General features: G+C 42.7%; 1 protein-coding gene across 1 annotated transcript; it reads right to left on the bottom strand.

The window, feature by feature from the left end:
- On the bottom strand, nucleotides 1-24,198 carry IL20RA (interleukin 20 receptor subunit alpha). Its single transcript, XM_050894493.1, has 7 exons — nucleotides 24,151-24,198; nucleotides 9,146-9,275; nucleotides 7,112-7,290; nucleotides 6,264-6,439; nucleotides 4,512-4,656; nucleotides 3,823-3,962; nucleotides 1-1,257 (listed from the first exon to the last, which is right to left on the bottom strand). The coding sequence occupies exons 2-7, from the start codon at nucleotides 9,217-9,219 to the stop codon at nucleotides 331-333; spliced, it is 1,641 nt and encodes a 546-aa protein (XP_050750450.1). The 5' UTR covers nucleotides 9,220-9,275; nucleotides 24,151-24,198; the 3' UTR covers nucleotides 1-330.
- Nucleotides 24,199-26,780: the final 2,582 nt, after the last annotated feature.

Here is a 26,780-nt window from a genome sequence, read left to right as displayed (position 1 = left end):
TAAAAATAACTGCTTTCAAATGCTGATAATTTGTTTTGGTAGGAATTACAATATGAAAATCCTAACAGCATCCTGTGTAAAAATATATATTTTTTAAAAAAGAAGATAATCTCATAACTATCATATTTTACCTGAGAGGTTTATGATGGAAGTCAAAATCACTTATCTCACATCTGGAAACTTATAAATAAGATAACATGAATAAGTTACTCAGCTGTGATGGTTCCAAAAACTTCAATACACTAAGATGTGTTTGCTCCACTGAGTCCATCACTCCCTTTGGCAAAGTAAACAAGATTTTGCATTTAGAATATTTTACAAAATTACTGTTCAGTCTTCCATTTCTACATGCAGTCCCCATTGTTCCTTGAATTGCAGGAGATACATTTCTTGGTCCTCTGATGATTCATCAGGTACCTCTTTCTCATACAGTCTGGACAAAATTCCCTCTTTGTCAGGATCATCACACTTGAATACTCCTTCACACACCTGATTTTCAACACTGGACAAGGCAGGAATATACAGTCTTCCAGTGTGAGGATCCCAATCTACTAATATGGTCTGTTCACCCTCTTTCTCCGTCAGGCCCTGTGCTATTTTTTCCAGCTGAGGATAGGATGTCTGCCCAGATTTTTCAGTATCCAAGTCCACAAAGTTGATATGGGTCTCACCTGGCAATTCCTCTGCTGCATCAACCATCTTCAAATTAAGTTCCTCTATTTTCTGTCCCAAACAAGGGTCTGCTGCCCTCACCTCTAGCTGGGGGCAATACGGCTGTCCTATTTTCATATTAACCAAGTCCCCCAAAGCAATCTGTGGCTCACCTAGTAGTCCCCTGGGGGCAGAAGTCTTCTCTTCTAGTTTCTGACCGGGACTGAAGTCTTCAGCCCTTACATCATGTTCATACTCTACATGAGTCCCTGCATTTTTCTGTCTCGAAGTATTCTTTGTTCCAGGGTGGCCGTAAGATGGCCAGTTCCCAGTTTGGTCCCCTTCTGCTAAAATATCCTCTTCGCGTGAAATCTCTTCATGTGAAATATCAAGCAAGTGTTTTGTTTCCAACACTTCTTTTGAAGGCAAATCCTTCCCTTCGGTGCCATTGTAAACAGTGTAATAATGAGGACTTTTCCTTTCTGATAGATGATTGGATTCCTGAGATGGCTTGTACTCATCCACGTTAACAGTGATAAGGTTGACCACTATTTTTTCACATGGTATGAAAACCCTTTCCTTGCATTTGTCAGTATAGTGCCATACCTGGAAAGCAAAAAATATTTTGATTTGAGTGAAGTATAATAAAAATACCATCTTGCTGCTTCTTATACTGTCATATATTTTTAAAATAGAAGGCTAGGCTAGACCTTATTAGGAGGTTATTTCAACTTAGGGAAGAAGGAAGTTCATCATATAAACCTCCAGGAGTGTTAATATGCTCCACTTTTTTTATTCTATCATCTGAAGTAAAACTATATTATGACCAGCTCTAATATCCCTTTTCTCATCTTCCCCGTGTCAAAATAACAGTTAGAACAATTCTGTCAAATTCTGTTTTTGTTTCCACCAGCATAAACTCAAATGACTTTGGAGAAAACATCAGAGTTGTCCTTGGGTCACAGATTACAGAATCTATTCCACTCTTTTTAATCAGTGAAGGGGGAGTGCAGTCAAAACCACATCCCACAAGCACAGAGTCAGGTACCATGTTAAGGTGTAGCTTACAGAGAATTAAATAATATCAGGTTTCCTTTCAGAGAGGAAGCTATACATCAGGTTGAAGTGCAGTGTATGGAGCCTGCATTGTGCAGTGTCACAGGCTGCTTTTGTGACTCTGTAATAAATCATCTAGTTAAACAACAGGAATCTTTCTGAAATGAGTACTATTTCTAACAGGAATAAATACTGTATGAGCAGTCACTAAAGGAAAGTGCAATAGAAAAACAACCAGAAGCTGCACTTCAGTGCTTTCAAGCTTGAATGGAAGACTAAGACCACTAATCGATGTACCAGGTAGTCTGAAAGCTCCCCCAGGTCAGAAGTGCTGGACCAAAACAAATTGCTTATTCCACCTCCCCCTGACCACATGGGGTGCCCATGTGGAATAGTCTGTAGGTTGGGAAAGCCAGAGAACATCATTAAAGTACCAGGTCTATATTCATTACCTTAACGTCAATGGAATCCAGAGGTGGAGAAATAAATTGAAGCTTCAAGGTGGTCATAAAAAAGTGCTATGGACATTAAAAACCCCTCCAACATACAAATTACACATTTATTAGAGAAAAAACTCCTGGAGTTGGCGTTTAGGCCGCTAATGAGTGGGAATTTTTCACTAAGTAGCCCTTTACGTTCTTGGACTGTAAAAAGCTCTGTCCTGTTAGCGCTCCAAGGGAGACCAAGCTATCTCCCCCTACCATGCCCTGCGGCCCAGGATAAAGAATAAAGAATAAGACAGACAGACAAAGACTTTTTAGCAGGGCCTGTAGTGACAAGGGGCAACAGTTTTAAACTGAAAGAGGATAGATTTAGACTGGATATAAGGAAGAAATTCTTTAGCATGAGGGTGGTGAGGCACTGGAACAGATTTCCCAGAGAGGTTGTGGATGCCCCATCATTGCAAGTGTTCAAAGTCAGGTTGGATGGGGCTTTGAGCAACCTGATCTAGTGACAGATGTCCCTGCCCATGGCAGGGTAGCTGGACTAGATGATCTTTGAAGGTCCCTTCCAACCCAAACCACTCTGTGATTCCACGATTCTGTGTTAAAGCTGGTGCCTCATCAAGTGCAGGAGGTGTCTCCATGCACATCTGAACCCACTGCAGCAGTAGCTGCTCTACTCCTTCTGAACCCTTCTGAACCCACAGTCCCTCTGTGAACATTTCTCCTATCAATCACCTCTGTGCTGCTCTAGATTTCTTCAGAAAGATCAGCATGTTGAAACCAACTCCCTTGTACCTCCCATCCCACGGTGTCACGCAGATTGGATTAACATCAAAGTGTTCATTCATTATTGTCATTGCATGTTTACGGTTGAGCAACTTGTTTAGAGATAGCTGTGAGAAAGCGCTGCTGGGCTCATGAGCTGGAAACCAGTAATATTTCTTAGACTTTATGTGTTCTTTCTAAAAATTAACAAACTTTGCAGCTCTAAGAAACTTGCAAACGTTTTTATGTAGAAAGTGTAATTTGGGCTGTCTAAATAACAGAATGTGTTTGTTCATACATTTTTGGGTGTTAGGAAATGGTGCAGTACTTTCAAATTCTTGAAATCCAGATTAAATGATCTGCATGATGCATACATGCTAAATACCTCACAATCACAATTAAGTGGAAAAAATCTGGTAATACCCAGTAATAGTCCAAGAAAACATCATGGGGTTTCCGTACTGCTTAATTATCTTCCCTTCTTGTTTCTGAATTCAACCAATTAATAACTTTTGTTCACTGAATCTCTACAGTGCTTCTTCCTAGATAAATTTAGGGAGTGCTGACTTCCTAACAGAACTTGCCTCAGTGCACCTCAGACCTTGCTTATGGCAGTGACTCTTCCCAAACAAACACAGCTCTGTTCTGATCCTCATTAGCTCTGGTCGTCTTTTCAGATCTAGTCATCTTTTTAGACACAGTTGCTAACTTGACTGATTACTCTGTTTTTCTTGCATTTAATAACCCTCAATGTGACGTTCTTTTCTTGATCTGAGCGGCAACTCGAGCTTTTATTTGCAGCTAGCCATGGTTTCCTCCCAGCTGACTCGGAGCCCCGGAAAATGTACAGCTCTGTTGTGCGTGCCAAGGTTGGCAGTGACCTCCTGCAACAGAGAACACTTACCAGGTTTGTTGGATGTTTCTGTTTGCTGACGTGAATATACCTGTGCACACAATAGCATGTCATTGAAATAAAAAGGACAGCCAGCACGACAGGCAGAACATATCCAAATATGACTGTTATAGTCTCATCTGCTGTTTTATCTGTTAACAAAACAAAAGTTTTCATTGTACTGCGCAACTTTTTAATGTATTCAGATAGTAATGTGTGCATTCACCACACTGCTTTTCGGATATGGGGCGCAAACGTTTTAGATAAACAAGGAATTTGCAGGAAGTTTTTAAAAAATGACATTTGAGCTACAGGACAGATTTTTATTATTATCTAAATTATAAATTAAATTCTAAAAAGAAGTAACAACTCCTCCCTCAGGCTCTCCTGTTGCTAACTTCAGACTGACCCAGCTCTGCCGCTCCCAAATCTCATTCAAGGAGAAAAAATATTCTCCATTCACTAAGACTCAAAGAATGCAGATCCTTTTCTTCAGAGGTACTGACGTATCTTCCACTCAGTTGATCCCAGCTATGGTTTATTAAAGGCAAAGATTTTTTCATCAGTACAAATGCACAGAGAGGGGAGAAACAATGCTAGCTTTCACTCTCATAATGGATACATAAAAAACTTACAAACCCAATCACCATGATTTTTTCTAACTTGCATCTTCTTTTTGTAATTTCCCAGCTTACACATACCTTTCAAGGTAGCAATGCAATATTCTTTGGAGAACCCACTGTGCAAAAGTGGTGTGGTGACATGTATCTGTGCACTGACACAATAAGCTGTTCCAGGTTCTAACCAGGGCACAACCAAGGTGTTGTTGCTGATGGAGAAGAACCACTGGAAGATATAAAAAAAGATTTTTTTTCCCCCTTTAACTCCTCAGCTACAGAAAGGCAAAGATATTATATACAAAATGTGTCACAAATTTTCTGAAAGGAATAATGATACTGTAAGAACTGCCAGCTGCATCCTTTTTTTCCGAACGCAATCAAAACTCAAGTTATTTATTAGGTCACGTCCTCTCTGAATATTTTATCTTCCATTCAATCATTCTTCTACCACTACTGAACAATTTCATGCTTTATATGAAGTAGGACCATGTGCCACCACTAGTCCACATTCTCATGCTGATGGTGCAATAGAGCTAAAGCATCACTCCAGCCCAGTCCTGACGCACAGGCCAATGAAAGGCTCATGGTACCGTTCCACAAAACCTTTCAAATTTGGATGTTCTGGTAAAGATAGGAGCCTTAGAATAATGGGTGTTATGTAGACCTTGGAGTCCAAAGTAAAGTAATTGCTATATGTCAAGCATCTTTATGAAAAAAAACCCCAACATAATTTTGTCTACCTCTAATTGCTAATCTTGGCATTTTAATATCCCTTTTGACAGAAGGTGAACTTTTTGGTGTAAAGTTTCTGTCTCTTTTCAGGAAATTCAGAGATTTGCCAGACAGAGATTGTGCCTGGAGGACGGGAACAGAAGAATGACTGTTTTTGTAACTGATCACTGAACTCTTCCTCATCTACTGTGTTTATGCTGGGAACTACTACTTGCTAATGAAATGTAAATCTGCAGAGACAGACAAATGAAGACGTTCAGATGTGATGACAAAGGATGCGCTTTGTCACGAGGTATTGTGACTACTGCCAGTAGACTGACTGGCTGGGGTGCGGCCCTGCCAAAGAGGACTCAGCAAGCTGAACGTGAACCAGCAACGTGCCCTCATAGCAAAGGAGGCCAACAGCATCCTGGGCTGTGTTAACAGGAGAAGAGGGAGGAGATAGAGGGGAGGGATTATCCTCCTCCACTCAGCGCTCATCAGACCACATCTAGAATACTATGACCAGTTTTGTTCCCCTCAATACAGGAAAGACTGACAGACTGGAGTGGGTTTAGTACAGGATCACCAAGATGGTTGGGGCTGGAGCACTTGCCCTGTGAGGGGAGGCTGAGGGACTGGAGTTTGTTCCACCTGGGGAAGAAGGGATGGCTTCAGGGGGACCTAACAGCAGCCCCCAGGATGACCCAAGGAGGTCATCAAGAGGACAGAGCCAGGCTCTTCACAGTGCTGAACGGTGGGAGGATGAGAGACAATGGACATAAGTTCAAAAAGAGAGATTCAGATTGGATATAAAGAAATACTTTTTCCCTAAGAGGAAAGTCAAGCAGTGGAACAGGTTGTGCAGTCTCCATCCTTGGAGGTTTTCAGGATGCAACTGGACAAACCCTGAGTGACCTGCTCTGAGCTCACAGCTGATCCTGCTTTGAGCAGGACTTTGGACTAGAGACCTCCTGAGCTCCCTTCCAACCTGAATGATCCTACAATTCCTATAAGGCTATGAATCCTATTTCCATCCTTGCTGTTATGGACAGAGTGCATTTCAAGAAGCACAGAGCACAGATTTAATAGGTGCAGTTCTACAGCCTTGTCAAAGCTTACCCGCTTCTTTGTTTTTTTGTTGAGGACAGACACGTTGTATTGCAGGCCAGGATACACTTGAAGCAAAGATACAGATTCTCCCTCAGGACTTCTCTTCCACTTCTCAGGAGCAGTCAGAATGACTGAAATAGATTTCTCAGTAGAAGATACACTTACCATGGGTGGATCAATTTTAGCTGGAAAAATGAACATGTACAAAAAGCAGTCAAATGCAGCAGAGGCACACTGATTTGACCATGCAGTTTCTTAAAGTGGATGATATACAATTTTTGTAATGTTTTGGGGAGTCTAAGTAGGACTTTGAACAATTCATTTATGTTAGTAGAAAATTATTTTATCAGATAACTAAGAGGATCTTTACAGTGAGAAGGTGAACACTGACTTGGAATTTTGCCTAGGAATTCCTGTGACTTTGCAGGATAAACAACCTTGAAACTCAATTTGCTAAAACAAGCTAAATTACCAGTATGTTCTCAGATTATCTGGCACAGATAAGAGATATTGTGCTCTAGAGTACGATTACTGCTTGGTTTAATAGAGCCTTTTCAAAATCAGAGTTCTTTATACTGTGGATGTGCCACAGCTTTTACTTGCCTTGAGTAAAGCTTTACCATAGCACAAAAGAGTATTCAGTATATATAAGACCATACATATAACACACATATATCCAAATTCTAATATGATTATTTCAATTCCTTCTGCCAAAAGCACAAATGTGAAACAACCACAAAAAAATCTAACCTCATGTTAAAATTAAAATATCACATGCTATGAAGGCACATGCAGTCTGAGCACACAGTATTAATCAAGGCCATTGAACATCTGGCTGTGTGATTAGCTTTCCTTACTGTCTGTAAGAGGGTTGAATCGTGTGGTCTCCATCCAGTCAGAGCACATCCCATTTAGGAAGGCTCTAACGCTCGCGTAGTATTGCTCTTCGTAGTCAGAGGTCTCACTGGAGAGGTCACACCATGTTCTGTTGATATTCCTGCATTCTGGCTTTCTAATCCATTTGCCAACACCGTATCTATATTGAAAGAGAAAGGAGCTGTACAAAAGCTATTGCCATGATATGTCACCTGATAATATAGCACAGAAACTGATATTACGGCTGATAAAACAGTTTGCTTGTTTTGCAGAAATCTGCAATTTCAAGGATTTCCCAACTTCAGCTGAGATAAAACACAAGATTTCCACAAGTTTTTAATGAAAAATAAATCAGAGAAGGCCCCATCCAGAACAGGCCATATGGAACTAACTGGGATGTTACTGATACTAATCTAAGTACAGTTGTGCTTGCACAGACCAGAGATGTCTCAACTTCAGCCTCCACAGCTTTCCTTTAAACTCTAAACTCATGATAACAGCGTCAGGATAACTATTTATATAGAGACAAAGAGTTCTGTCAGAATGGTCAGTGGTTCATCATGATGTTCAGGGTCTCCAAGATGAGTGGACAGGACACTACGCATCGCTGACTGTTACTTCTTTTTCTAGTTTAAAAGAAAGACTCCATTGGAATACAATGAACTTCAAAACCCTTCTAGTTGAAAAAGGGGCATATACCTGCTACCAACAATGCCTCAGTACTGACCAGCTCTTATACACTAGTAGAAGAAATCAAGATTTCCTTGGAAAATTCCTGCCTGGATTTGCTCAGAAGCTCCTGCTCCTCAAATTCACATTATTAAGAATTCCCCTTTGGCTGCTAATTAGTAAGGGCATGTGGCAGCTGCTACATGACAGCAGGACAGTACCACTCACCAGCATTTTCCACCTAGCTCAAGGCCTTGCTCTCCTAGGTAGGCAGAGGCATATAGGAATATTTTTGTATTCAGTGTGAAAGATGGCCATACCTATGACTACAGACTCTTCCGTGGACCAGCTGACCCTGCAGAGTCAGCGTAGTTAGTGCTTTCTGAGCATTTTACCTTCTACACAATTATCGTTCATTCCATAATTACTGACCACTCTCCCCTTTTCTAGGAGGTGGGCTATGTCGCTGCTCTGTTAGCACAGAGGGCAAGGTCTGAGCAAAAGAGGTTGCAGACTCTGACTGTAGAAGCAACTCCTTGCTTTTTTTAGTAGCCAGTTCAAGTTACAGGAAACTTCTGGAGATCTACATTTGTTTTAGTGTCATGAAAACATTACTAGATCGAGGGAAGTAGAAATATTAGAGGTAAAGACTGGGAGCATTACACCATCCATGACAACAGTGCTACACCTATTTATAAGCTAAAGTTCCAGCACTGTCCTTCAGAATGACCCAGTGCTCTCTTGGTGGGAATAAAGGAAATGGATTCTGGTCCTCACTCAAATTTCTTGATATCCTACAAAGGTGCAAACCTTGAAAATATAAGGGCCTGATTCCAATCACATTACTTGGTTTTCTACAATACTTGATAACTTCAGTGAATTTTCTCCTAGACTAGAGAGACCTGCAGGATCAGAAGAAATCTGTGGGAGCTGGGTCTGTTAGAAAAGACCAACGAAACACCGGGTGCTGTTAGTATTCTATTAAATACTACATCTCCAGATCCATTTAAACGTGTACAGAAGGCTAATGTGTACAGATGCCAATCCACAGCACAGTCTTTCTTCATCCTTCTGTCTCATTTCTCAGGAATGCCCCTGAAAGCTTCCATGTTGCATCCTACACTTCTTTCATAGGAAGAAAGTCTCCTTATACATTTCTTTAACTGGATCTGAAGTAGCAGTACCAGAAGTAAAAGTTAAAACCCATATTGCTTAAGTCTAACCCACACTTTAGTTCTCCTTTCTTTACTTTTTAGCAGCCCTATCTTGCATAAAGATTTTTTAAATTATTATTTAAAATGCTAAAATAAAAGTCAGTGGGGGATAAAATAAACAAGCCAACTTACACTGAATACTTCACCTTGTAGAGTACTCCATCTCCTGTGCCTTCTGGTGCTGACCAGTGAAGGACATTCTTCATGTTTATAGATTCAAAATGGACATTCCTAGGGTTAGGCAAAGAACAACACAACTCTCCTGAGAAAGAAAATAAGAAAGGAACAACATACACTAAGAATCTCCAAATACATATGCTTCCAAGTTAACCAAAAAAGATACTTATTTTTAAGTAAGCCATAAAATTCTACATACTGCCTTTCTTATCATCAAAAGCACTAGGTTGTTGGCCATGGAACTTCAGTTTTTTCAAAAGTGTCCCTAGCTAGTGCAGTCCCGAATTCCACCTGTATAAGTGTGTTTTTTCTCTAGCAAAAATGGTGTTGCCATTTATGACAGACATTGGCATGGAAATATCCAGGGACTGGAAGCTAAAGCTAGAAAAGTTTGGCCTAGAAGAGACATGCATTTTTAAAATTTTGAAGGTATATGAATATCAGAACAATTTAATACTGGAAATTGTAAAAAATATCCTTGATGCTTCAATTGAATCTTGTTGTAGCTTGAGTGGACTTTTAAAAATCAAACCAGGTATTTTTAAAAAGACACGTGGAGTCTACTGCAAACACAGCTTTACAAACAGGAGTATGACTTCACACTGGAGAATCAAATTGGATGATCACAATAGCCCCAGCGTCATTTGATCATCCATGTTGATTCTCCAGAAAGTCAAAAGCGAACGCCTACTGTTAGGTCACTCATCTAAATTGCTGTTCATTGCACCAGCTTTTGAAATGAATAAACAAGCAAGTCTGGGGTTCTTCAGAACCCCATTTCACATCTTCCTAATACAAACTCCTAGTCTAATAAATTTAATGGAGATGCTCACATTGCTAAATTGCTTGCAAAATCGGAGGCCAGTGGGCCCAGGGGCAGAACCCAAAGCTCCAAGTTGTGACTGAATCCCCAGCACCTCCTGCCATGAGAGCTGCGCCCGGGGAGCAATCCCAAGACCAGCCCTGAAGCTGCAGCTGCTGGGAAGGAGTTTCTCGTTGTGAGTGGCCACGAGAGCGTAATGGGGAAGAGAAAAAGTGAATCTGTGGTTCTTCAGGACTTTTCAAAACCCTTTAAACTGTTCCTCCAGGGAATCAATTCTAGTTCTTAAGTAACAAAAGGAGGCAAAGAAAGGGGGAAATAAAGCATATTAACACAAACAGTGGGAACCTGTCTGAATTAAGAGTCCCTGACCTTTGTTACTTCCTTAAGCAGACCTTAAGGTTTTTTTGTCGTATATTTCCCTATTACTAGAGTAGCAGTGTTCATCCTCCTGTATATGCAACATATAGTTGCTTTTGTAAGTAAAAGTCACCACCATTTTCCTGATTAACTTGCTGACTTCTAGCTGTCTTTGAGCCAAACAGTAAAAGCTTCTCTCTTCAATACATTTATTAAAACAATCTCCTTGCAATTCTGTAGACACCAATTACTTTAAACTGTCTCAGTGGAAACTCTGGGTTTTCCAAGCCTCTAGCTGTATGTTAATGTTCAAAACAAACTCCGGTATATGCCTGCATCTGTATCTTCAGATCATAAAGCTGTTTATGAAGGACATTTCTAATGTTGCTCTCTTTTATCTCTAGCACTTAGCTAGTGTTCAGTGGCTTTTACATTTTTTCTAGTCAGAGAACAAGTTTCGTCAGGTATAGTCCTTAGGGCAAGCTTATTTACAAGAAGTATATAGAAAGTCCCATTTCCTTGAACACTTGGACACAGAAATGCCCAGTGACAGTCATCTTGCAAGAGCTCAAACTATAGACTCAGTTATAATGAAATAAAAAAAGTTTCAGGATGCCAGGGGATGTGAAAGCAGCAGAAAGACACCTGCTTTACTCTAACATTTGCTTCCAAGTGGGAGATACAGAACCTAGAAAATAAAAGGTTTTGATTCCCCCCCAAATAAATGTCCTCTGCAACTGCTTTAGGTGAAACTAATCCAAATATAAAGATGAAGCTGCCCAAGAGAGCCAAGAAAACAGCCTAAAATTGGCAACATCTGTTCAGTAAAATAGAGAAGCTCCTAAACCACTAATGTGCATGCCACTAAGAAGAACAAACCAAAACCAGCATTACATGGACTACAAGAAATCATCCATGCATCAAGTTTCATTCTTTGTACCACATCCCAGCACTAAATGGTATGGGACTTCAGGAAACCCATCAACTGCATAACCAACAACCGGGAATAAGAGATTAAAAAAAAAATCAGAAGCACACAATGCTGCCCAAGCCCTGAGAAAGGCAACCAGGCAATCTGTGTAGAAAGGGAGGGAGGGACTGAAGCACAAACAAACAAACTGCAATTCCTGAGTAGAAGGAAATACAACTTAGGTATTTTCTTAGATTGCCAGGAATCAAAGCCATAAAAGGCTTCTCATTAAAAAACAACGAGGAAAAACTAAAAAGCCCATCAAGGAGAGATTTCAGAATAAAACAAGAGTCTGGAGGAGAATACAGTATATACTGCACAGTCCAAAAACCTTCGGAGGAAAGACTAAAAAAATTCTAGCCCTTAAACAGCAGCAGATGAGGAGATTTGTCTCTGGTAACTTGGGCTCTGAGCAAGGCATCTACTTTGCAGTGGTCATAAAGAGCAGAGGAAGATAAACTCTTCCATAGGTTGGTTCATCTCTCTAGTTAGGATGCACCAGACTGGGTGCATCTCTCTCCCTCCAGTGGAGATGGCAGTCAAGCCCATCAACCTTGATCTCTGCTTCCTTGGCAGTTAAACTTATCAGAGATGCACCTTGTCCAGGGAGGAGTGGCAGGAAACACTGTAAGTCTTCACATGAGAAGGATAATCTATCCTCCACATCCACCACGAATAAGGAGGAAAAGGAACGGAGTTCAGTTTCAGCCAGAAAGGAGGCACTGGGAGTAACACCTTGCAGGAAGAGGAGCGACACGTGAGGATGGGTCACCTGGGAGGGCTGCTGGATCTTTCAAAGGACAGATTAGAGAAACATCTGCCAGAAATGACACTAATTTAGCTGATTCTGCCTAAGGGTAGTGGGACGGACTGGGTGATCTCTTAAGCTCACTGCCAGCCCCATTTTGATAGGCCTTCTTATACTATCTGATAAATCCGGCTTTGCACTGTGTAGTAATAAATTTGGCAGGGGTACTGCTGAATCAGGTGCAGGACAGTTATAAACATCCCTAACAGCTCACTTTTCACACCTTTTTTCTTTATAAGTTTTTAAAATGTGTACTGCTTATCAGGCTAATCCATAGTCACCGAATTGAACTGGCCAGAGGCAGCCAGCTCATCACAGACAAGGGAGATTACTTCCATTGGTTTTCTGAATAGTTTTTTGTTTGCCTGTACCTTTTGACATTTGTCCATCCTCGCATAAAAACATTTATATTCCTTGAGCACATTTTAAAGTAGCAAGAGTCATGCATTTGTCTGTTACATTAAAATATTTTTAAACTAGTAACATGCAAAGGTGTTTTTTTGTCAATTTTTTTTTTTTAAATTTCCCTCCTCCCAGTGTGGTTTCTGCTGTGGTAAATGAAGTTTCAAAACAGAAACACTGACTGCAGCAGATGAGCCAATCTCAGCACGCAGAACCCACAGACTGTATCTTTACAAGATCTAAAGCTTTACAACACTGCCGGCGTGCTCCCACCTGCCGCCAGCTCAGTGTGATTTGGAAGGCAGAGGGACCAAGACCGTTAACTTTCCATTTGCTGCAAAAGCAGAGATTGGGTTTCTATTTCTGGTCTTGCCCCTTTAGTAAAGACTTCTGTTTACCCTTACAACAAGTCATGAAAGTTTTTTTATTCCTCAATTCCGCAACTGTAAAACAAGAATAAAACTGCCATACTCCCCTATTTCTCCAGGAAGAGTTTATTCTTAACTCCTTCATGCCTATTCAATGCTCAATAGTATCAGGAGGCATGCGTAGAAAATAGATCATACATAGAGCTTGCATGTTCCATGGTTATCAGTCAGGAAAAGACTCAAGTATGTGCATCAGCTGCTTTTTTCAGTGTCTTGTCTTTAAACACAATATATCCAGTTATATTCTGATTTTATTTCCATTAACCGGGATTAATGTCATGGGCGTCACATGGAGTATTTTCAGTTCGTACTGGCCTACATGAGAGCAGAAATCAGTCATACATGTTGCTTTGCTAGGTTTAGTCTGTCTCATCGATAGTCTGCAATGGCTGTCATCACTTCCCAGTATAACAAAGACACTTATTTCTTGCATGGAAAAACCTGGAGCCCTTATTACTGTCTTCGGAGACGCTGTAAATCAAACCTTGAGTAATATCACTCTTTACATCGTCATGACTCTGCACACCTGGACTGGAAAGAAAGTCATAATATAGGCTTGCAAACTTCACCACCATAACGAAGGGCCAAGTCCTGATCTTAGAATAAGCTATTGCGAGACTCTCCAAAATAGACATGACTTAGTCTGAAAACACCTTCACGTGTGAGCGAAAAAACCCACTGACGTCAGTGAGATTATTCACATCAGTAAAAGACTGCATGGCAGGTGCCTCATCTTCTAATTATCACAGTGTCTGCTGGGTTTAAAAACCTGGTCAGTTTTAATTGCGTAGAGCTCCCTGGCAGGTATGTGCCTTGCTCGAGTCGGTACTGTTCAAAGCTCGGTTTTGATTATAGCCATACCTATCTATCTATAGATACGCATACACATACGCATACACACATATGCATATATACAAATACAAGTATAAACACACATAATTTCCATGTTACAACTACTACCCGTTCAGGGTATCTGCTTTTTATCTGCTAGGAGGCACCACTGTCTACCTCAGTGGCAAACAGCTGTGTTTAATGCCAGTGCTGCGGAACAAAGACAGCTGTAACTACCTGTGCCCTCTCGCTATAAACAGATTTGTTAATTTTTCACCTCAGTTAGGTAACCTAGCAGCTGCAAAGCAAAAAAATACATAAATACATAAAAACATAGATATTTTTTCTGTACACTGGCTACAGTTCTGGGGTGGAAAGAAGGCAGAGGACCCACTGAAAGCTGACCTGTTGGCATAGAAATGCCTCCTGTGTAAGTACTGTTGTTGACTGTACTGGCCTCAAGCAGAGCAATCATCTGCTGTATTTTACTGTCCCATGACTACAAGGGTGCAAACACCAAATTATCCAATATAATAAAACAACAAAGAAGGTCACAGGGCTTCTCTAGACAACCGTAAGATATAATTTAGGACAGTGAGTGACGTGGAAAGCATTAAGACAGAAAGGCGAGCCTTACTGCAACAGAGCTTTTCCCAATAGCCACAGCAGTAAAACCCAGGGACTCCTCCCCTACAGTTGTCTCAGAATTTAAAAGAGGAACTCCTTTTCTGACAATGACAGAGACTTTGGCTTCAAATGCTCTTGTATTTTCTTATACGAAAGTGGTCCTTGGGAGCACCTCTGATGGAAGTGGCTCCTTTGTGCTGGGCACCGAATTTATGGGCAATGCTGCAGGCACTCCCCACGCCTCACCATTTGCAGCTGCCACTTCAAAGCCATGGATCTAATCCACGTTTACACGCCTCAGAGAGAGGGCAGCCTTTCAAACAGGCTGAGTCCCCGATTCACTTTCTCCCACTGGGAGCTCAGACCCACCAGTGAAGCATCAAGCAATTTAGGAGCAATCTAGGACACCAAACATTTGCTTCTGGCGATGGTGTAAGCCGCTGCCCTTTCTTTAGTCTTTCTGTTCAGCTTTGGGTGACTTCCACCAAACTCCTGTGAAATCTTGCTTGCTCCTTCTATGCTGCTGCTCTTCATTTTTTAAGGAATTTTTGCTCTCTTTTCTTCCTCCAGCTTATCTGTTTCAATGGTTATGTTGTTCTCAGTGAAAAATATTCCCTCAAACACATGCCTAAGCATAACATAAAAATGGTCATACTTCGTCAGAACAAATGTCTATTTAGCATCGTGTTTGGTGGCATTCGCTAGCAAAGGGTTGGGGCTGTCTTTTCTGGCACATCTGCAGCCTCATGCAAGCTGGCACTGGCCATGCAGGAATGCGAGGGAGTACACCAAGTGGTAAAGAGGGGAACAGAGCCAAAATTGGAGATCAGAAGTTACAGAGAGGAAGGGAAACCCAGCAAAGCGAGGAATACACGTTAGCAAATGTCATTACCTGCTATTAGTCATCTTAGCAACAATTTAAACAAATGAGTTGTTAACTTTTTTTAGATTAAGTGGGCTTGAAAGTTTTTCTCTGTGCCGATTCTTTTAGACTCAAACTCAACAGGCTGGATAACGAGGAAGAGGAGGAGAGGCACGTAGGGGTCATTACAGCTTAACTGCCTTTCTCCTGGTGGGTTGCTGGAGCTCTGGGACTGCCGGGTAGGAAGTCGGGCTAGCGAAACCCTTTGACTTGAGCAGCGCTGGTGGGAATGTGGGGAGGAGCACAGAGGTGATTTCCTGTTCGAGTCATAACAGCGCTCGAGAGCTAACCACAAAGCACACTCTTGCCCTCCCAGAACAGGAGCCCGTCACTCCCGTCACAGCCTGTTCAGAGGGGGCACAGGGGAGAGAAAGACGGGCACAGAAACAGAGATGTAAGACTACGTGAAAACGAGGTGGTGGGGCAGAGGGAAGAGCACGAGACAAGAGGTGGGGAAACATGGCAGAAGGATGAGGCCGGGGCATGTGGGGTTTCTTTTTGAAGAAATAGCCAGCCTGCCATTGGAAACAGGTGAACCTGAGGAGGTCATCTGGGGAAAGAGAGTGGAAATACAGCCCGAGGAATGGGAGAGATGAAGAACGGGGACTGAAGCTGCGGCTTGCCCTGACATGCTCTCCTCCTGCGTGTGAAGCCTTGCGTTTATTTATCCAAACCATGTCCTAACTTATAAAAACACCTACCTCTACAGAGAATATTGATCACAGAACATTTCAGATTCAGTCCAGAAAGACCCAACTTCAGAAAGGAGGAGAAAGTCTTCCCAGTCCCTTGAAGGCTTGCTAGGAGACAGCTGGAGAGGGCCATGGCAGCTGACACAAATTCCTTTTTGCTAACTTGTATGACAAAAACAAAATAAACCGAATTTTCTTCCCAGTGTGTTGAAGGTTTGCAAGTGCAAGAGTAGAGCTCACACTACCTAACCATGCCCTGCTGCAAAAACCTTTCCTTGATGCACTCCAGCAGGAGAAAGTTATTGTAGGTATGTTTTCTATTAATTCTGAGTGATCAATACTGGCCTGAAATAAGGTGAGTGAAATTCAAAGTGTGCTTGTCTAAAATTACTCACAACCCCTTCAAGGCTTTCAGATTCATAATCCATCAGAGGTGTTTTGTGTTTGTTGGTAGGTTTTTTTTTTTTTTGAATTATCAAATTGAATGAGTTTTTGTTAAGTTTGGAATGCAAAAACATTTTTTGTCAAAAAGAACTAAATTAATTTTAAAAGCCCACTGTTGACACAATTCCATGACACAATAGCTGTTTATTAAAACAGATGTTTTGAAGTTATATAAAATATTAAAAATAGCCCAACTGTCAAGCATTTAATTTTGAGGATTTTCTTTTCTCTCTAGAACATACTTAGCATTACCAATTTATTACTACTTAGATCAACTGCAACCCAACAGCCAAGAAAATGAAAGCTTAATTAGAATACCTCTGACATCTTACATTTGTTTTTCAAAATACCCAAGGGTTAAGTAAGCTTTCTGTTTGAAATATTGTAAAAATTATGCTGTGTGACAGTTATCAGCTGAATCTCGATACACCACATTTTGGAACACTCCTAATCCATCCTTACATAAAATACCTATTTTTTAACACATAAACTGAGCAAAAATTAGTTTTGGCTTTCATCATTTAGTGCTGGCTAATATCTATTAGGCAACAACAGTCCAATTAGAACTGACAGCATTATATTTATTGCCTAGCAGGTGTTGCTCCTTGCTCTCTGACCCACTGATGGCTTGTCTAGAGAAGGGGTTTTGCTTTTCTTGGAGTCCAAACTAATTTAATTAGTGAAATCCCCGATTCTGAATCCACATTTTCCCTTGGGCAGGAGACTGAGTGTGATGTCAATGGAGGATGAGCACCTGCCTTCATTTCTGAGGGAAAGGCAATCCTCAAAAGATGCAAGTCAAACACCTTCTTCTGCATCCGAGACCTGAGAGGAAGGACCAAGATTCCTAGCAAGCTTGCAATGCCTCATCTCTCGCAGGCAATCGGGCTGCCAAGGTCACACAGCCACCCCTGTCCAAACGATCATAAATGGCCCCTCCAGTCCCCTCTTGCAAACGGCAAGAGGCAATTTCAAGTTCACCCCGTGGGACAGCCAGCGCGGCTCTAGGTTTGACCTCTTGCACGGTGCTGGAGACCAGCCGGTGATACCCCAGCAGACGTGAAGCAGCCTGCTGAGCATCTCTGCTACTCCAAGCACTCACAGAATTATTTTTCCCTCTGGCTCCCCACATTTACGCTTCTCCCCACAGATGATCAAGGACGTAAACACCTCTGGGAAGCAACCACTTGTAGAGAACTCACAAGAAATGACGGTTTCCTGGGGTACCCACCCATTTCTGTTGGTCTCCTGTCAGGTACGGGCTGGTGGAGACTGTAACTGTTCAGAGGGTCCCACAGTAATTTCAGATGTGAACAAGTCAGTATCTAATTATAGGTATACTAGTATTCTTAGTATCTTTCCTGTACTCAACAAGCATTTTTTTGTTAAAACTGCCAGTCATGATTTTTAGACTCATTTACCCGCCTATAGATTTAAAGTGACTTTGCTGTACAGAGGAAGTCATTCAGCATAATCATCTATGTCTTTCACACATAAGTTACGGAAGACTGCCTCAGAAATGGCGTTTAAGGCGGTAACGTGCACAGCTGGATCCAAGGGACAGTGTGGTGTCACTGACATTCAAGGGAACAGCCAGCACGCTTTGAGGAGATCAGGAGGAGCCTGACCATCGCCTGGGCTGGCAGAGAAGCTGGCTCTCGGTCACGTTTGAGCTACTGCAAGTTGATTTAGACTCGGAGAGCTGAACAGGTCTACTTCTGTGCCTGTCTGCTACCTTCTTATAGTGGGGAAAAGCCCTGTCAGCAATTACACGTGCCTCAGCCTTCTCAGGGCACAGTCACTTTTCAGTGCTTCTGAGCCACATCCTGTACATTACTATTTTGACTACAGTACCCCCTAAGAGCAAGATATTGATGTACTTTCAGAAAAGACAAGGAAAGCCAAGAGAATTGAAGTCTTTTGCAAAACAGATGCAATAATAAATACTAGCTCAACTGCTCCCTCCAGCCTTTAAGAAAGTCGTAGAAAATAAATTAACCCCTTTCATCTAAGAGCTGTAATACCCACTCGTGTGTGCTCTTATGCACGGAGTGTGATTAAGCTTAAACACATAAATCTTGGTAACAGCACATAAGATCCTTTCACCTCCTGAAGCAACATTCTTCTTCTCTTACTTCTCTTTGGACACATTCCTGTTCCCATCACAGAAAAGGGAGTGGAAAATGGAAGGCTGAAAAATAACTAAGCTATCAGGTGAGATTTAACTCAAGGTGCTGGGGTATAAAGAAGGGAAGAAGAGACTACAGTCTTCCTCCTGTCCCTTCATTGACCTTAAAATACTCTTGCAGTAGCCAGGCAGACAGGAGAAGTCATCTATTTTCCACAGGAAAGAAATATAGTTTATTTAATCTCTTCATATGTAAACTATCCCGTACCTCCAGTCCTACAACTTGTTTCCTTTTCTTTCTGATTTACCTAGTTTTACTGTACTGTTTTCAAGACAGGATGAGCAGTGGATAAAAACCTGCAAGTTACTGGTACACCAAGTATAAAGCACAAACAGATCTGTACATCATGTAAACACAGCTCTCCAGTAAAACCTCATTTTTATCTAGAGATGGGCCTGGCTTCCAGAATTCAGGCTCTTATAAAGCTAAGCTTCTTAAAATATGGGGGCTCTTGTTTGGCTCATAAAGGGTGATTTTTCTCTCTCTTAGCTACTAATCCTGTAGTTGTAGATAATCAACACCACTTCTTGGAGAGAAATCAATCAGCAGAAATCAATCTGTACAAGCCACAACTATAAAAACAAACATAAACTGGAACCATACACGCACAAATGACTTGAGTAATTCTAACCACTTGCTTCTCTTGGAATTAAGACTACAACGGCCACTAGACAACAACAGCCACAGAAGGGTAAGGTTATCAGCTACAATGGTGAGCCTGAATGTTTGCATGGGGAACTGCAACGTACATCTAAGTTTTGCACTTTAATCACAAATCCCAACAGCGTTCAAAGTTTCTCTACAGAATGAACTACCTCCTTCAACCATTTCCATTCCTAATTAACAGGCAACAAGAATTTGTCAAGTTGTGGAAATCATAAGCAAAGCCAAGCACCAGGGCACAGATTACAGCATTGTCTGAAACAGCCTGGCATGAGATTGGAAGTTGGAGATGAGAAGGTAAGGAGGAGCCTTTCAGCTATAGGAACATGACACTCCTTCTTCATATATTGTAGTTCTCCTTATGCCAATATCCCTTTTTATTTATTTCTATGTTACATTTATTCTTCTCTTCTTCACGCTGGCACGGAGCCAGGAAATACCACGTAAAAACACCAAGCTCAGCCCTCCCATATACTTCCACTGTTATTACTGAAGCTTAATGCCCTCTCTGCTAAACATACAGATTATCACCACCACAAATGCAGTTCAATCCTGCTAAGTATATAGACATATACTAGGTAATACAAAATACTACATGCACAAAACTGTCAAGTTTTCTGAGGTTTCAAAAATCATTATATTTTACAATATTTTTCCCCGCTGCTTTTCTCATTTCTACTGTTGCATGAACATATTTTTTCTTCTTTGAATCATTTAGCTAATCAAAGAAGACAATTGTTTGTGAGTTCTTACTGCGTTTGGGTAACGTACAGCCATTACTTCAAGTGCAATCTATAAACTTCCCAGGACACAGACATCACAGAGTATATCCACAAGGCGATTCGCCTATTTATTACATGCACTCTGCATGCCTTATATATGACATAATCTGATGCTTCAGTATGCTATTTAATACTTTAACTAATACTTACTGGCTGCATCTGTGCAACAGATCAGCCTCTTCTCAGATCCAAAATGCACCTTAAATCACCTTGTGTCAAGACCAAAACATCTCAGCACTGCTCAACTTGGAGCCAAGGGCTTCACTTCCGTCCTTCACAAATTATGACTGATGCTCAAAGACCATGTATTCATGCAGGAGTAAAAGTGGTTCTTCAGGCTTTGTTTCTATCAAAATAAGCTGGGCAAGTCGCTTCTGCTGTCCCAGTTTTCAAGGGGAGTGAATTGCAAACAGCAGTCTCTCCCCTCCTCTCGAATCCAGGAGCAGCATCCACACAGGGACTACAAGTTTTTAAAGCACTGCATGTATGCTGACCTCAGGAAGCCTTCTCAAGGATTCACTGTGGGTATGCGAGGAGGAAAGGAAGTGGATTATTAGCACTAGAATACTGCCTGCCTTCTGGATCGTTTTAACATGATAAAATATATCTGGGCATCAGTGTGGTCCCTGAACTCCAGCTCAATGGCTTAACTGCAAAGTCTATACCGTGACCCCTTTTATCCTCTTATTCTGTATTTCCCAGAACAACATCTTCATCAAAAGGGACATTTTGTACATTTCAGTGCTCTAGTAACTGTGAAAGAAAACATATTGAAATTTGCTTAAAGGGAGGCCTGAAGCTGCTTCTCAAAACGTAGATCTATTTATTAGTAAAAGTATGATAAAGTGGAAGATGAAAGACAAGTAAATTAAATCAGGTGTGTCAATGCAGACCAAGCAACTTACGCAACTATTAGAAAACATTAAAAGGGGGAAGCTTCTAAGGTCTCATCATAAGAAACGTAGTTGGTATAGCCACATACCAACTCCAGTGGGATCTAAGGCTATGTCTCTGTTAGCGAGTAATGCAACCCAGTATCAGCAGGTCTGTTACATGAAAATGTTGGTATTGAGAAAATCTTGTCTACACTATACACGTTTCAGGTTTTTTCTTTTTAACATTGGACTAGCTCTACTTGCATTACATATGCTGATAAAGCATATCTTCCAGGGCAGTTTTATACAGAAGAAATCCAGTTCCAAGAGTGCATCACAATACAGACAAAAGCACAGTAAGTGAAACGATTGAGAGATTTGTTTCAAAATCACATGCCTTACCTGAACGAAAATAGTAAACATGCCTTAAATATATCAAAATGCTTCTATTTTTGCAGTACAGCATTCAGGCTCATTTCCCTTTCCTCAGAATAAGTATATATTGTAGTATCCACTGCCTCTTTCTTCTGTATAGATTGACAAGACAGAGACTGGACTCTATGGGCCAGAAATTTAAAGGTTTCTCTAACTGCAGAAGAATGTGGTTAGGGAAACCTCCACTAAGAGGATGGGGAAGGACTTAAGATGGAGCTTGGTAAATTAACAGATTAACATTCTACTACTTCCAAAATTCAGGATGTTCCTTCCTATCCTTATGAGTTTCTTGCAAAAACTGCTAAACTCTCCCATGTGGTAAAGAGGAACACGCTACATTTCTTGATCCTGTTGATTAAACAATGAATTTTCCATTTTTTTCCATTTGCTTTTCCATTTTGCATTTTCTGTGCTTTTTCATTTGTTCTAGAGTACAGATTTTTAAACAGTGAGTGAAACACCAATTTATAAAAATCCCACTAAGTGCAGCGACAAGTGAAATTTTTGTCCTGTGCAAAACCAGGTAACGCCCAGCTAGCCTGTTAGGTGGGCACAGATCATTAGACAGCCGTGCCCTAGCAGTCAGAGACTGCTGAAACAGTAGATGTAATCCAGCAAGGATAAAATTGTACCCACTAACACACCACAGTGAAAACAAAAGGTGTTTCACTTGATGTTTTGCAAAGGTCCAACTATAAGTTTGCATTTAAATGCTGCTGCCACAGAGTTCAGAAAGGAACTGTACAAGAGATCCCAAAGGAACGGGCACAGCACAGATCCTGTAAGATGCAAGAATTCGAGTCTGTGAGGCCCTGCTGTAAAACTGCTTTCCATGGCACCTGGTATAATCTGTTCCTATTCCAGCACCAGATCAAGCCCTCAGGGCAACCGCAGTATTTTCAGGACTGCATCTGCTCGCAACTGGCAACCCAGGCTTCTTCTGTTGGAAGAAAGTACCCAAAAGGGACTCCTCTGCCTATCACTTCACTTTGGAGAAAGAGCAGGAGCACTGCTATGACAGTTCTGCACCTCATATAATTTTTTTCCATTACTAGCAAAATACTGCTAGGCTTAATGAAACCAGCTTTTACTGTCTCATGCTGAAAGAGGTGAAAATGGAAGCTCTAAATCTTCAGTGAAAGGCACAGCTCTCCCTTCCTGTCAACAAATACCTGGAATTGTGTCCAGCTAAAACCTCAGGAATGTGCAAACAGATTTCCTTCTCCCTTGACCAACCATTAGACAAAACCAACATAGCCCCCCTGACATTTTTCTAAACCATCTTTGGAATCAAAACCAGTAGTAATCAAATTTTAAATTTTTTTAAAGGGCAACTGAATGCCAGTCATACAGATTTTCCAAAACACTTGCACAGATGATCAGCGGACTTAAATAAGATGCGGACTTAAATAAGATGAAAACGACGTGGTCAGTTACCTAAAAAGAAGCTGGCTTTGGTACCTCTGAAAGCCACTCAAAATCACTGACGCGTAACGGAGCAGTTTGTCAAAAGAGTTAACTGAGACACAGTACGTAGCGCTACTCAAGAGCATTCAGGGTATGAAGAACACTCCTTACTACCGTCCAGCTCCCACAGGATCTGGAAGTTTTGCTGTGAATTTAAACGGGAGCAGACTCTGTCCTTATGTATTTTGTTTTGGAGGCAACATTTGCAGCAGAGAACGAGAGCACAAAGACAGGAGCAGGTTTCTCAGAAGATCTGCTAATCTCTGCAATGCCTTGCTCGGTTTTATAGTCGAGGGACATAAAAAAAGAAATCATGTGTGATGCTTTCGACAGCAGCAGGGGACCCACCGTGCACACACATTCAACAGCTACAGTTTACAAGCTCACTCCCACTTGGTAACATCCTTGCCCGTGCCGGAGACTGCTTGCTATCTGAGCTGCTCCCACAGCCCACTCCAGCTGCCACCTTTTCCGCTCTCTCTGTCTCCTTGTGCTTGGATGTGTGGCTGTCGCCGGAGGAGTGCTCCAGTCTACAGGTGGGAGAAGGGAATCAGAGCCACTCAGGACACCGGCGCATGAGCTGAATATCTCTGCCAAAAACCCATCCTGCCTTTTGTTTTAATCTGTCTCTTGACTGCTCAGGTAGGACTCCCGGGGATGGCGGCTGTCAAGCACAAAGGAAGATACAAACACCACAGATAGTTGGGGAATTACCCCGATGAATATAACAAGGACTATCTCAAGAGCACACTATCAACTTACAGCTGAAAGAAAATTAACATACAGCTTTGTAAAACCTAATTCCAGCATAACTATGGAGAAAAGAAAAAGAGGCAGCAACATGACAGAAATACCCGATCCTCTCCTTCCAGTTAAGTACCGCAGTCCAGAAACACGAACATTAAATAAAGGCACTGCTGTCGAACGGCACACAGCACCCCAGCCCTGGCCCGACCGGCGGCGGCAGAAGCCGCCCCCCCGGCCGCAGGCAGAGGGAGCACGGCACGGCACGGCACGGCACGGCACGGCACGGCGGGACCGGGCCAGCTCTGCCTGCCCCGGCCGGCCGCCGTGCCAGGATAACCGAGCGCGGAGACGACCCCGGGGACCCACGGCGCGGCGGGCCCGGCTCCCACCCCCGACCCGGGGAAGGACGCGCATCCCCCGCGGGGCCGGGGCCGGGGCCGGGGCCGGGGCCGGGACCGGGACCGGCGGGCAGCGGGGACGGGCAGCGCCGCCACCTACCTGTGTGCGCCGCGGGGGGCGGCGGCAGGAGGAGCGGCAGCACCAGCAGCCAGGCCCCCCCCGCCGCGGCCGGCCGGCGCCCATGGGGGCTCACATCTCCCGCCCCGGGGGCGCCCCGCTCCCCAGCGCCGCCGCCGCCGCGGAGGTGGAAGGAGCCGGCCGCCGGCGGGCGGGGCGCGCAGGGGAGGGGACGGGAGGAGGAGCGGGGCGGGCTGCGCTGCGCTGCGAGGGGGCTCCCACGGGGGCCCGTGGAGGCAGGCGGGGGGCTGCGGGGCGGGGTAGGGGGCTGCGCGGGGGCGGCGGGTCCCGCCCGGGCGGGGGGCGCTGCCGCTGGGCCCCTCTTCCCGCCGTGGCGCCGCCTCCAAGCCGAGGGGTGTCTTCTGCTGCACCCCTCGGTGCTTTCACTGATGAGTAACTCTCCCTCGAAGCCACCAGGAGACGTGGGTGGGATGTTGCTATACCCTTTTTTTTTTGCAGAGGAAGCTGAAGGCCAACGTGCTACATCTTCGGGTGTTCAGATGTCTGAGTTTTCCCATTACTTTGCATTAAACAGTGCGTTTGAACGCGAGAAGAGGCTGTGGAGTCTCCATCCTTGGAGATACTCAAAATCCAGCTGGTCACGGAGCTGAGCAGCCCGCTCCACCTGACCCTGGTTGGACTAGGGGGTCTGCAGAGAGGCATTCCCACCTCAGGAGCTGTGGGATTGTGAGAAATAACACGTTTTTGTTGCGAACAGAGCTCTCGCTGAGTTTGTGCGGAGCTGCTCAGTGCAACTGTCAGTGAGAGCAGAAGGAGGTGAGGGAACCTGAAAGGGGGCATGCTGTGCTCGTGGGGTGCTATAGACTGAATACTTGGGGAGGCTCTAGCAGTTGAAAGTGCTGTGGCATGAGCCCGTCTCCTTCCCTCAGATGGACCCCTGCCAGCTTCTTTCCTGCCAACTGACCTGATTCGCTGTCCTCCCAGTTGTTTTGTTCCCTTCCAGCTTATCTCCTCCATGCTGGCACCCTTTTGCCAGTTTTTGGTTTCTCAGTCCTTTCATCACCATTTACCTCCCTGCCATTTCCCTCTCAGGCTTTTCTGCATAAAAGGAAGATCATGCAAGCAAAAGCTGATACCCAACTGCTACGTATCAATCCACTTCGAAGTGATGGTCAGCATGGGTTGTGTTGACTAGTAAAATGAGAGACTGTGTCTGGAAATTAATGTCTTGCTTGTTTATCTAGTTCTAATTTGCAGAAGAAGATTAGAAACTAAAAACTGCATATGGTAAATATATGGCGCCTGTTACTACAGTGGAGCTCCTGATGGACCTCTCTCCCCAGTCACTGTTTCCATGTGTTCCACCTTGGTTTCTGTTCCAATTAACTGTCTCTGTCGCTCCATGTCTCCTCCCTGCAACTGCTGCGGGTTTGCCTGTTGTGCCATCTGCGTTAGGAATGGGGCACTTTTGGTGCCCTTGTCCAGACATAAAGGCCCACTCTGTGGGTGTGGTGAGAAAATGAGGTTTCTAGCCTCAATTCTGGTCCACAGACAAAACATAGCTTCTCAAAGTTCAAAGCTGTGATCACGAGGCAAGTAATCCTGCTTGCTCATGGGCTTAAATATACATGCAGTGATGAGAAGACCTATAGTGAGTTCAGGTACTCAGATGGACAATGTCTGTCCTGTCAATGAATTTTGGCCAGATTTTTCACTTTGATGAAAGATCACACTACTTTCTCTAACTGGAAAATTTTCCACATTCAGTTGAAACTTCTTGAACTCTTGTGGATAAACATCATTGGCATTTTAAGCAGAAGTGGGGGGAGGAGGCCTTCTGGTGGTTTTTTATTCTCCTACCCTTGTTCTTGGAAATGTCCCAGCTGACTTGGCTTAAAGCCTGAGGAAGAATTCATCCTGGCTTCTAGACTGGAAACCTTCTCACAAGTGGTTAAAAGTTCATCAGTGTTATAAAGAGTGAAACTAGTCCCTCAATTTCAGTGTCTCCTTTTCTATTTTCTTTTTTTTCTTGAAGAAAAAAAATAATACCATTTGTATATCTTTGCTTCCTGCCAGAGTTTGGCACTGCCCATACGCTTTGCTGTCACCTCCGACTGCCTCTACCACTCATGACAGTGGAGCTTTGTTTCCATTGTAATTTGGTCTTTTTCTTCTCCAACTCCATTTTTTTCTAAGATAAAGGATATATGTAACAAATTAATGATGGAAGAATCTAATTTTAGCAGGACAGGGTCTCTCTCATTTACATCACAGCAAATTTGCATTAGCCCTTAACTTCTGTAGATTTACTCCAGATTGATTGTACAAGAGAGTGGTTAAAAGCAGAATTTAACTGCTATCCAAAGTGGCTAAAAGACTGAATTGGTTGAATAATTTTTTCTTTATTATAAAACAATAGTTCAAGAAGTGAAGTTATTTATACAATGGAAAAAGTCAGAAGACCATTTAGGATTATGTACCAGTCAATTTTGCAAAAAAAATCCAATCCTTGATATGTTGATTTATACTCCTTTTTAGCTGTTGGGGCTATGAGATTGTGTCGGGATTAGCTCCTGCCTTTGTCAAACAAGCGTGGGAAAGAGATGATAATCTTTCCTGATAAGATGCTGTGTGACAGGTGTTAAGGAGCA

Source organism: Gymnogyps californianus, chromosome 3, assembly GCF_018139145.2.
Source record: "Gymnogyps californianus isolate 813 chromosome 3, ASM1813914v2, whole genome shotgun sequence".
NCBI classification, from domain to species: domain Eukaryota; kingdom Metazoa; phylum Chordata; class Aves; order Accipitriformes; family Cathartidae; genus Gymnogyps; species Gymnogyps californianus.
The sequence above is the reverse complement of the archived record's forward strand: the minus strand, read 5'-3'. Positions and strand labels throughout refer to the sequence as shown.

What these genes read in the sequence shown, in the direction of transcription:
- IL20RA (XM_050894493.1), bottom strand. Translation starts at nt 9,219, where the DNA reads ATGAAGAATGTCCTTCACTGGTCAGCACCAGAAGGCACAGGAGATGGA. An exon ending in TACAAGGTGAAGTATTCAGT is followed by an intron (nt 7,291 to 9,145) that starts GTAAGTTGGCTT and finishes CTTTCAATATAG; the next exon opens with ATACGGTGTTGGCAAATGGA. An exon ending in ACAAAAAAACAAAGAAGCGG is followed by an intron (nt 4,657 to 6,263) that starts GTAAGCTTTGAC and finishes TATATCTTCCAG; the next exon opens with TGGTTCTTCTCCATCAGCAA.